General features: G+C 40.6%; 2 protein-coding genes across 2 annotated transcripts; one reads left to right on the plus strand and one right to left on the minus strand.

Annotated features, from left to right (window-relative positions):
• Positions 1 to 916: 916 nt before the first annotated feature.
• Positions 917 to 4112, plus strand: spc24 (SPC24 component of NDC80 kinetochore complex). Its single transcript, XM_085351407.1, has 5 exons — positions 917 to 1082; positions 1246 to 1390; positions 1471 to 1575; positions 3828 to 3904; positions 4006 to 4112. Exons 1-5 carry the CDS (start codon positions 917 to 919, stop codon positions 4110 to 4112), a joined length of 600 nt encoding a protein of 199 aa, XP_085207533.1.
• A 1590-nt stretch (positions 4113 to 5702) lies between these two features.
• s1pr5a (sphingosine-1-phosphate receptor 5a) lies at positions 5703 to 9084 on the minus strand. The gene is made up of 2 exons (XM_085351401.1): positions 8990 to 9084; positions 5703 to 8309 (listed from the first exon to the last, which is right to left on the minus strand). Exon 2 carries the CDS (start codon positions 8009 to 8011, stop codon positions 6875 to 6877), a length of 1137 nt encoding a protein of 378 aa, XP_085207527.1. The 5' UTR covers positions 8012 to 8309; positions 8990 to 9084; the 3' UTR covers positions 5703 to 6874.
• Positions 9085 to 12304: the final 3220 nt, after the last annotated feature.

The raw sequence follows: 12304 nt of genomic DNA on the forward strand, positions 1-12304 counted from the left end.
AGTGGGTTGTATCTTTTGTTTTGGCCAGTTTCAAAAGCGAGTGGTTGGGGAAAAAAAACATTTCCAACTATAGTTGGAAAAATAACAAGGGGGAACAGGGTTGAAAGTGTATCAATACACACAACTTGTACCTTATTCAATTCCTCATGCAAAGCTGTTTTAAGAGGTCGACATCTGCAATGTTAAATGATTAACCAGCGTGTTAAAATCACTTAAAGTGGGAAATTTAAAGTAAAATTACAACAGGAATTTCTGTAAAGTCAAGTAGTCCTCACATGTTTTGTCATTTGACTGGTGTACATTAGGGGGCGGTATGAGCTTAAGGCCGGTCTGAAAGTCAGGCTACTACCAACGAAGAAGAAAAGAAGCGGCGCGCTCAGCGGATGAATTTGAATCCTGGAGGAGTGCTAGTCGGTATGTTTGCTGTTCTAATTTGACCTCAAAACATGCTTCTTCCTTCCATAGCCCTGTTGTTACTTGATTGACATACCCTGGAGGATATTGTTGGGTACTCGTACTGTGTTTGTTAGCATTTTTAGAGCATGCTAGCTTGATACGCAACTACCGTTCAAAGGAAGCTTTGATTCGTAAACGTAAACAAGTCTTTATGGGCCTTAAAATTTCACCTATAGCGCTTAAAATGGAAACTAATGTTTTCTAAACTTTTTAACGTACAGTTTGTAACAGGAACGTATGTCCAAGAGCGAAAATAATCGCCTCCCCTTGTTAAACGGAATTATCAAGATACTCAAACTTTACTTTGTGTTATTACACAGTCAGACTAACTCATCTGGGTGTTTCTCACAGTTGCATGTTTACCCCTGAAGCTTAATGAGTCTTCATAAACTCTTTCACAGCATTAGCCGACATGTTTTCACTTTAATGTAGTATCTTCTTTGCTTTCTAGCTGCCCACTATGGCTCAAGGTCATAAATTTCAAGACTTGGAGGAGACTGGGGAGGCTTTGGTGGGATTCATCAACAGCAGTCAGCCTGACAAACTGAAAGGACTGAAAGATGAGCATCAGGCTCTTTTTGATCAACACACAGAAACAGCGAAGATTGTCACACAGATTTTAAAAGGTAAGCAAACAGCCCGTTTGTTCCTTTTACACCATCGTGTGCATTTTCATGGGCACATGAATCCAAAGGGAAGGCTGTGAAATTTTGTGGCACTCGTGTAAACTGTCTGTGTCAGAAAAACTTCATTGTATTCCCTCTGTGTGTCGCTGTCCTCCATCCTCAGATTTGGCTCAGATTGAAGAGAATGCAGGTCAGAGGCTGTTGGACATGGAACAGGAGAAGATGCGAAGGGAGAAGGAGCTGGAGAGCTTGGAGGAGCAGCTGAGGCAGTGCACAGCGAAGAGCCAGATCACTGACTCAGAATTACAGTATCCTTTTTTATAGGTGTGTTTGTCATGAAGAAAAACGGCTATAAAACAAGTCCATTTTATCCTGAACCCTCCTCCAGGTTTCTTCAAAAAGAGTTGGAAAGTCTGAGAAACGCTGAAAATGAGCTCGAGATTCTTCAGAGTGAAGTCGAAGAAGACACCACCGAGGTCATCCCTTCAGCAGTGTGAGTGTGGTACGGTTAGTTAAAAAAGGGTTTCATCTCAAATAAGATTTAGACAAGTCTAAGAATATATGTGTGTGCAGTTGTGCATCAACAGTAAAAGTGCAGATGCTCTCAACTTTACATGTTACAACAACATTCAGTGTGAACAGTGAAGACAATCTGGATATTTTTTAATTCTGGGATTTTTCTTTAAATTCTTTCAACTTTTTTTATCAGGATGGATGTGAGATGGTTCTTAAAAAGTCATGTTTAAGTTATCGAATTCTCAGAAATGGTTCTCATGGTCTGGAAAGTTCACTTTTTAATGTGTGTTTGACTTGCACAGATGGATGGTAGTGGTGGTTCAGTTATGCAGTCATTCCAAAAAAAGTCACATTAATGCATAAGCAAGCATGAGATTAGAACTGTGAGCATGTGTTTCTTTGACCTTAGTTGCTGAGGTAGCTAAGTAAATCATTGTTTTTCACGAGCAGAGATCACCCCAAACAGCAAAAACATGATCATAAAATTCATCTTGCCTGACACACCAGCTTTATGTCACAATCTCACTGTGCTGTGCATGCCTAACAGGCTGCACATAGAGCAAAGTGTGAACATCAGGGTTTTTTTTTGTTTTGTTGTTGCATTCTAGCATCAGCATTGCCCTATAAATATCACAGAGAGGAAAAAAAGCAGCAGGCATGCCTGTAGTTGCCAGAGATGTGCACAGACCTCTGCAAAAATAATTTCTGTTTACCTTTTTATTTAGCATTACAATATTCAACCATTAAAGGTGATTTAAAAAAATCACTTTACTGTCAAATATTTAATGCAATGAAGACACATCTTGACAGTCAGGATTAACAAATAATCAGTTATGACAATAATCAAAGTTTTGATAAAGTTAAATGGAAGAGGAAGTGAGTTTGTTGCCTGTGGGTGTTTGTGGAAATCTTTCCTCTGAATTTGCTGCAAACCTGCACTTCCAGTTGGCTGTTTTTGTAACTGCTATGCTTCTCCAAACGGTTGCCTTTTAATGTTGCCCGGGCTTTTGACAGCTCTGGAGTAAACAGCATTTCTTATTATGCATACTGGATATGAATGATCAAAGTTTGAATATGCTTATATCAGCTATTGAATTAAGGCTTTACAAAGAACATTTTAATAAATTAAAATAGTCAGGGAGTATGACAAATAAGAGGGCTCATCTCATGCACCACCTGGTATAATGTTGGCTGAGCAAACTTGCATTAAATCAACACTGGTTACACTTAGCTTGGCAAAGCTACCTCCTATTTCAGAGCAATCTAATGGCTGAGTCACACAACAGCAGTGTTCTTACGTCTATGTCGGTGACTTCCTATTGATTTTTTTTCGCATTCTGCAACTTGTGGTGACTGAGTTGCGATTGCACGGTTCACCTGATAGGGGGCAACCTTTCTCCAAACAGTTGCACTCTGACTTGGACTGACCACAGTCACTCAGAGAGATTGTTGAAGGTTTGCAGATAACTATCTGATTTCTAAATACAGATTGCTCACTGCAATAATTAAATATCAATTTTTGTTAAATGTGAATTTGTCTATGTAGACAGCAACAGTGATTTTTGAAGTTGTATTACAATTAATTGGTGTATTATCAGAAATAGATTGCATGTAATTGCCAGCTTGACCCCATTCAGTATCAGACTGATTGCAGACTGATGCTGTCTAATGGCAGGTTTGAGTGTCAGTGTTGGTATGTTTGATAATATCATCTTTCAGCAAAAAATAACTGAAGGGAGAGAACTTCAGTTTTATCGCATTGGATAAAACTGACAAAGTTGAACTTTGAGCACATCATTTGCAGTTGAAAAAGGTGCTAAATCACAATGTAAGGTACAGCAGATCCAGAATGTTAAAAATCTCAATATTATTGTATCTGATTATTCCCACCTCGAGTATTTCACTTTTTATATGCTTTTTAAACAATGTTGTGAGTTTGAATAATTACCACTATGACCAGATCTTGATGGTTTTTTTTTTTTTTTTTTTAATCAATTGTTTTTTTGTTTTTTTTTATGGTATCGGTACTTCCTTTTGTTTTTATATTCTAACCCTTTTATGGTACTTCCTGTTAAAATAGAAAAGGCAACATGTCTGTCTACATGTCTATCATATCTGTAAAGAGCTTTAAACGCTGCACTGTGCAGGCATGTAATCAGAGATGATCTGAAGCACTGTTTGTGAATTCTGTTTATTCTTGTTTCTTTTCTCTCTTTTTTTTTTAAACAGATACGTGGCTCAGGTCTACTACCTAATAACCAAGATCAAGTGGGAATATGACACCCCGGCGAACATTTTAAAAGGAGGTACAGTCATGTTTTCTCATTTTTAGTGTACCATCTTCTCTCTACTTGAAGTTTGGTGTTGATGTGGCTTCAGACCATCAGCTTCTTTCCTTACATTGCAGTGCACTATGGTGCAGACCTGGCAACCCCCATCAACATCGACACCACCTCGCGCTCTCGCATTGATGTAAGCGACCAGCTTTGGGGCTTCGTCAGCACCGAGTGGTAGCCGAAGGACGGATGTGAAGTAGTCAGAGGTGTTGAGTGTGTTATTTTTGTTTGTCTGTGGAAGTGCGTGTTCTGTTCTCGTGTTTTTAAAAATTAAAATTGTCACACCCTTGGATTTGTGCCTTTTTTGTTTAGTGCCTAAAATGTTGGTCGGGGTGCCCTCAGTCTAATGTGTTTCAGTAATGAGGATGGGATGAGACTGAGTGGTTTGACGGTCACTAGATGTCGCTGTAGAGTGTCATCTACAGCTTTTCTAAATGTCTTTAGAGATGGCATTTTGCTTTACTGAGTTGTATAGTTTAAAGATTAAAGGAAAAGGCTGTTGACAGATTTAAAAAAAGATTTAGAGGTTAAATCAGTAAATAAAGGTTTTCATTTTTTCCCCTTCATTAACGTCACCATATCAAGGTAGTCTAATTAATTTATTATAAACTGGGTGTCTTAGTATTTAATTTAATAGCTTTACTTTTCAGTGTAATTTTATTATCAGAATCTAGTTTGATTTGGCAATCACGCTCATCCTGTAATTTTAGCTCTATTTAGTTTTTATTGATCACCTTAAACATCCAAATAAAAATATCAACTTTAGTTATTTTTTTGAATTTTCCCCTCTGTCCAGTCTGCAGTGGCTGTTGTTGGGCCTTTCTTTTTCTTTTTCAAAAGTAAAACATGAACTACGAGGCCATTAAAATCCCCCCAGCATCATTTATATGTGGCTTTGCTGAACTAGCAAGTTGTGCATTTGCAGCAGGAGAAAGATTTTCAAATATAAAGTATCCTGGTTGCCCACGCATGACACTGTGGGTTGTGTTATATACCCTCAGGCCTTGTTCTACAAGAACTAAGTCACCCCTTTCTTTGCAGGATGGTGTTTGGTTTAGAGTGGGCAGGATGACATATACAGACTTAGGGAGACATAAATTCACAGCTACCAGAATGTGGTTTCCTTACGGTAAACAGAGCATTAAGCGCACAGTTCTGTTTTTTTATTTCTGCAACTTCATCGATACCTCTGCCTCAGCACACATCATTCGGTGGTTTTGGCAAGTGGTTTCCATGGAGGTGGGGTTTTGTCACTTAAGCCCACGTTCCAGTGTAGTATTCTTGAGCTTTCCTTTGATGATGTTTGAGTAGGTATTTGAGCTTTCAGTTCTGCCGAATTATTTAAGCGATGCTTCTGTGTAACTTGGTAAATGCTCCACTTATGGTCGGTTTAGGTATTTTAGTATCAATTAAGTAGCGGCGTGATAATTTAAGACCAGCTTTAGTAAGTAACGGTGTTGTTTCGTCTCAGAGTACCAGAAATGTGTCGAATCAAACACAAAGTGCTACAAGCACATCATTTATTGCGTGACTTCACATTTTTCTCCATGTACAGTAGGTGGTAGAGAGGTGACATTTTTAAACCTGTCTATTGCTGACTTTTTCTTATATCTCGAGTTGGTAATTTTATTGTTTTCCTATTGTATATGTCAGGAAGTGCCAGGTATAAGTAGATATTTTCGTAGCGAGAAACAGGAAGGATGTCGACCTCTTGTGAGACTTGTGAAACTTTAGAAGACGCAAAGACCTCGATGTAAAAATCGTTCACATATTTTTATTCAGTGCACTTATAAAACCATCATAACTTAAATGACAATTATACAAAAAAATACTACGCAAGTAGGTTAGAAGTATTTACAAAGTATACAAAAAACTGTAAATATATATTTTACTCTCATTAATGTACAGTATTAAAATAATTACAGAATTAATTCACCAGGTTGCACACACTCTGATGGGTTGTGATCGGTCGCTACTGTTACTGCTGCATCAGTTAAAGCTGAGGGGGGAAAAAAAGTTTACATCATTTCATCAAACACAACGAGCTCGAGCTTTCTCCAAAGTCCACAGTAAAACATCTCACTGCCACATACTGCTCTGTCAAACCCAGAAGGCGTCTGCAAGCCTCCGCTGTCAGCTTTTATTGCTTTTAGGTATTCATCTTGTGTCGCTACATATGTTAAAAGGACCTCCAAAGCAGCGAACCACCCAGCTCAGCCCCCCCGTATGACGTCCTCTAGGCCGCTGAGCGTATGATGTTGGCAGAGGAAAAGGGGGGGGGGGGGGCTCTACTGAGCATTGCCACTGACCAGAAACTCATATGGCAGAAATTACATGGGTTTGGCAGCAGCTTTGCTGGGTGTGGATGCTCCACATTTATGACAACATATCATTATGTGCTACACAGGCTGAGGAGAGATAAGGATGAATCTCGTGCTTTGGCTTTGGTTTCACTCTATCAAAATGCATTTATGTGAAACATCTGCACACACTCTTTGATTTCTCTGTACGTGCAAACACTGCTAAGTGCTCAATCAGAATACTGGCCTTGTTAAGAAGTCAAAGGAAGAAAAAAACTAATGCTGTTTTTGTTGTTGTTGTTTTCCTACATGAAACTTAAAGCTACTATTTAAGGCACTGATGTTTCTGTTAGTCACTGTCACACTTTTATATGAATTGTGAACATAAATGTTTATATTTTTACACTGAATGCTTAACTATAAAGCTATTTCTCCCTGTTTGGACATCGCCACAAACATGTTGCACATTCTTTAGATGAGAACTGAAACAATGTCAGAGTGCACAACACAAAACTTCAACTTCTGTTGCATAGTCGATAATGCGTCTTAGTTCATAAGGGGTAATCGAATCACACACTAGAGGCAAAGTTCTTAGTCCGAGTGCTTGCTGTCAGTGTTAATTCAAGAGCGAGGCACAGTGTCATGTCCTGGATATCCTAGGATAAATGGCTTTAATCGTCGAGGGTGTAAAGTTACCGGAGGAGACTGTCGTGTCCAGGCCCTCCAGCCTGTGTGAAGCTGCATCCGTCTGCGTCTTAGTGGTGCTACAATCCAGGAAGGGCATCCCGATTTTCTTCACCTGCCCGTCTTCTGTCATGAGACAGGGTCGGCAGAGCAGCCTGATGATGGCCCTCCTCATGTCCTTGCTGGTCAGGGTGTAGATGATGGGGTTAAGAAGAGAGTTGATCATAGCGATGCCCAGGAAGTAGTCTGCCTTATGGAGCACCTTGCACTTTCCGGTTGGGCAGGAGAAATCCAGCAGGAGGAGGATGAAGAGAGGCAACCAGCATGCGATGAAGACTCCCAGCACTATGGTGACTGTCTTCAGCAGGGCCATGTACTTCTGGGACTTGCGGTAAAGACCTTTCCGGTGCGGAACCGAAGCGAGGCGTTGAGTGTTGGCCTTGACGATGCGGAAGATGCGGACGTACAGGACCACGATGGACATGAGGATGGCGCTGAAGATGGTGATGCAGAAGAGGATGTAACTCTTGGCGTAGAGTGGCAGGACTGTGGAGCACTGGTCCAGTTTACCCATGCAGTGCCAGCCGAGGACTGGCAGGACACCCAGGAATACAGACAGCACCCAGCTCGCTCCAATCAGAGCGAACATGCGCCCCTGTTTATTGCCCTGGTACGGCTTCATCCTCACCATGGTGACATGGCGCTCGATGGCAATGGCCAGCAGGCTGATGACGGAGGCGGCCAGCATGATGAACACACCACCTTCACGCAGGAAATACATCACAGGTGTCATGTTTAATGTGTGGACACCAGACGTAATGATGTTCACCATGTAGGTGAAGCCTGCGAGCAGGTCAGAGAGAGTCAGATTGCCCAGTAGGTAGTACATAGGAACGTGGAACTTCTTGTTCTTCCATATGGCCAGAAGCACCACAGCGTTTTCTGCAACAATGAGCAGACAGACCAGCAGGAACGCAATGGCCTCGGGTTTGAGTCCATCTTGCTGGTACTTCTCATTGTCGAGCTTGCCCACGTACCTGTAGTGCTCTGTGATGATAGTCTTGTTCTGGTACTCACTAAACATCACAGACATAGTTGCAGAGGTAAGCCTCGGGGTAAAAGATGGGGCTGCAGCAACACAGGCAGCACGTTGTTGCGTTTCCCAGAGATTTTTTTTCTTTGCCTTTTCTGATTTTAGGTTAGATCCACAGATGAGGTGTCATACAGTCCTCCACCTGAGCATTGTTTCTTCTTTCGGAACTTAAATATGCAGGGTGGAAAGCCTTCCTTTGATGCTATCACTTAGGATTTCCTGTGGTATGACAAAGTTTCCTCCAAAAATCAAAATATTCAATGCTTGGGGCGCGCACTAGGAGGCGATGATAGCGAACCTGCATAAAACAAGAGGAAAAAGTAAACGTGAGACGTGAAACAGCGGAGGAAAGGAAACAGGGGATCACTTAAACTCCAATATTCGAAAATGCAACAACAATAATAAAAAGACTACACTCGATTGGAATCACATTAATGACTAATGAGGACAGGAAGTCTCCAGCGGGAAATGACCATTTACTGTAACAACTTCAAAATAGTTGTAATGAATTCATCGGGGGAAATGGTTTAAGCTTGAATGGAAATAACGAGGAAGCTGTAATTGATCATTTTCCTTAATTCGTTGCAGTAGAAGCTATAATTTTCTGCTTTTTAATTTCTTAAATTAATGTTTTCTTTCACCGCTACTACACATAAAAACTTCAAAGTGGCTCCCAGCTCATAGAGAGCCATTTGCCATTCATGCGTAAATATGCATTAACCTTTCCAAACCTACAAGTCCTATAGATAACATAATTAACCCTGTGCTTTTTGTATTTTATTTCATTTACTTTGCCATTTATTTATTTAACAACTAAGTCTAGCCTTAATTGCCATACGTAAAATAAGAGCTGGCCAACACACGATATGAAGTCAAAATGAACTACACTGATGAGTTTTAAAGCGAGTCATACATTTTACGCAGAATAAAAAGAAACAAACTAAAAAAAAAAGTTGGAGAATAAAAACTTTAACGCACCTTAAAAACGTTGAAATATCCAGTAAGAGTTTGAAATGAGCCCTCGGCAGGAGGAGAGGACGCAGGCTCTGCGATCACAGCGCACTACAGCCACACGCGACTGTGCTGTGGGAATAGAGGAGGGCAGGACTGAACTTGCTGCAGTGGGTTGGTCTACGACTCTTTGTTTCAACGAGATTTTTTCTCCCTCTTTTGCCTGACCCCTTCATTTTATATGTATATATGTATATATATGTGTTTGTTTGTTTTTGCCGTTATGATAAATTGCACCTCTAAGACAGATTGTTTCTGTTTTCACGGCAACACAAGAAGAGGAAGAGAGTGGGATTTTTTTTCCACCTTATCAGTTTGTCCCCAGGGTGCAGCTACGCGCTGCTGTAACAGAGCTGCCAAGTGGATTTTTTTTTTAATTTCAAGTGTGTATGGAAGTGTGGCTCCGTCCTGCTCCTCTGGTTTTGTCTGATTTTCTCCTTCACTCGCCCTCTCCTCTCTCAGTTCCCCACAGTTCATAAAAAATAGAGACTCCGAAAGGGAACTCAAAACTCCAAAGTTAATTTGTCAGTGGAAAAAACAGTCATTCTGTGCAGCTGGATCTGTTTAACAGTCCAGAAACCCCAGATTTCAGAAAATAACTCGGTCAGATAGGCCTCGGCTGTAATTATCTTTTAGCTCACACATCAAAACTCAGCTTTTCTTTTTTTGGCCAACATGTCATCTATAAAGCATTACAAAAATCCCTTTCAACCATGTGTTTAGACAGAAACATGTTTCTGCTTTGAGTAATAATTCGTCTCTGATATGGGTTTTCAACACACACACAAAGTTTTTGTCCTTCTCTGTCATTGAACAAGCCCGACTGTTTGTACATAGAGACATTTAAGTGTCTGCCATACATTACTCACTTCCAAAACACAGAGAAAAACCCATAACTTGTAATATCTTCCGTTAAAATTCACACATCTCACACCTTTCATCCAGCCCTCTATCATTCACTCAACTGATTTGAAACTGCAGAAAAGGGAAAAACTTTCTTCTCTGCATGAAATGTATTTTAACAAGCATTTCCTGAAGTGACTGCCAGCTACAGATGACAGAAACCAGCTTACTTATGCTTAATTTTTTCTTCTTAAGCACAAAAACCACCAAACATGCAAGGTTTACAGCTATTTCCTTTAAATCAAAAATAAAACAAGGAACTTGAAATCAAGCGTCTTCTTCAAATAATTGGAAGCTAAATGTCATTTTGATGTTCTGTAGACTGAGCAACCAGCAGCATGAGTCCCGTGGTTCTTCATCTTCATTCTGAGCTGCGTCTCCAAACAGAGGGCAGCTTTCATCGGGAAGGTTTTGAAATAAATAGACTTCACTTCACTCTTTTTTCAGCTTTATGAATTCACTAATTGATTGTTTTCTTTACAATAATGAAAGCGTATCATTCCCAAAACCCCAGGAGGAGTGGACTTTGTGCAATGTGAGGGTGGGTGAGCAAAGGACTGGACTCTCTAAACAGGAAGCTGCTTCATTGTGCCTCGAAAGGAGAGGGATATCCTTGAGAAAAACACAGATGAAGTCACTGGTCGGAGATGACACACGGTGAAGCCACGCTGTGACTACAGATTGACGTGCAAACAACTCTTAGTGCATCTTACTCATTTCCAGATTTGAATGACTAATTTTAGAGGTTAATGAGGCCTTAAGTGGCCTTTGGCTGCAGAATTTAGGGTCTAAAATAACTAATACAGGCTTTATTTGTCATTCTCTTATTCCAGCCTCATCAGTTGCACACCTGCTGGTCTGGGGACTCTTTTAACCGCCTTAAGTGATCATGCAGTTGGTGTCTGCCTGGGCTGCGGTCGAACGGTGCCCCTGACTTATCTCTTCCCCTGCTTCCTAAAGCCCACCCAGTGATAACCAGGCTGAAGCTCTCCTTGTGAGCCTTGTCAGTCAAATGGCAGTTAGACCCCCGTAGTGACACTGTGACAAGTTCTCACTGTGCTGCCACTGATTAGTTAACACACAAAGCCAACGACAGCAGGGCTTTCTGCTCTGTCTTCTTTTCCTTTTTTTCCCACAGTAGGGAGCTGCTCCTTCAGCCCTTCCTCCCTCAGGCCACAGGCAGGCTTTTTAGCAGCAGAGTGACCAGTCGTGACCCACCCAGCCGTCTCTCTGCCTGTGGAGGCTTTCTGTGTTTGGTATGTTCTGTCCAAACCGCCAAGCTCGGGCTGATGTTTTCCTGTGACGTTAAAGCACTTGCAGAAAGGAAGTCAGTCAGTCCTGCTTTTGTCATGATAGCTCCCTTTAGATTTGCTGCTGCTGTTTTGAACACCGTCTGCTTTGCTCTGTTTATCTCTGACTGAAAATGATTGTTTGGCCTCACAAACATGAAGCAATCAATTTGAGTAAGATGCAGCTGAAATATATGAAGTCAAAGGGTTTGTTTATTCAAGTACTTCATCATTAAAACATAAGCTGAGTGTACACCAATCACGTAAATTTCATTTGACAAGATTTTATTAAATATAACATTAAATTAAATTGACATGCAATCAAATCACTTAAAGTCAGTGTTTTGGGACGTAAATATTTTTTTGCGCATATGTTTGAAGTAAATATTGTTAAAGCGTTTGTTTCTCTTTTATTTATTTCACATCAGAAACGAAAGTGGTTTTTCACACACTTTATAAAACACCTCTTTCACGATGATTGTGTTAACGCACTATGAAAACCTGTTGCTCTCACTGCGCTGACAAGTTACTGGTGGCACACTGGTGGTGCAAAAATCACACCTCGAAATGAGATTCTCACCTTATGCTAACACAACACACAGATGCCTTTAATGTTATTTAGTGAACACAATGAAAGGAATTCACACCCCTCTAATTCTAAAGTTAGTGCTTTTTGTAATGTAGAGATGCAGTGCGCTTTAAATAAGAAAACATAAGACAACTAAGACAGGCTCATTAGTGAAGTAATTGAATCTGCGTTACAATATATATATATATTTTTCCCCTTGAGCATTAGCTTCCCAGAGTCGCTGCTGTATTTTGCAGTGATCCAAACAAGATGTAGTTTCTAAATCTATGAGCTTTAGTTGAGGTGTGCTATGCAAACCTGCTCCGACCTGCAGTTAGGTTTGGCAACAGATATGAGAGTGGTTCTTATCTCACTATGAAGAGCAGATGGGCAGAGTCACTAGTTTCATTTAAGATTAGATGCAGAGTTCTTTGTGGGTCAGGAGTGTGGATACTGTACAAGGAACATTGCAGTTCTTAAAAACCCATTTTACCCCCACTCTTATGAGGGAGCAGATACTTT

This window comes from Diplotaxodon limnothrissa, linkage group LG4, assembly GCF_057381915.1.
Source record: "Diplotaxodon limnothrissa isolate DT_005_m linkage group LG4, D_limnothrissa_male_GT1.1, whole genome shotgun sequence".
Classification (NCBI taxonomy): domain Eukaryota; kingdom Metazoa; phylum Chordata; class Actinopteri; order Cichliformes; family Cichlidae; genus Diplotaxodon; species Diplotaxodon limnothrissa.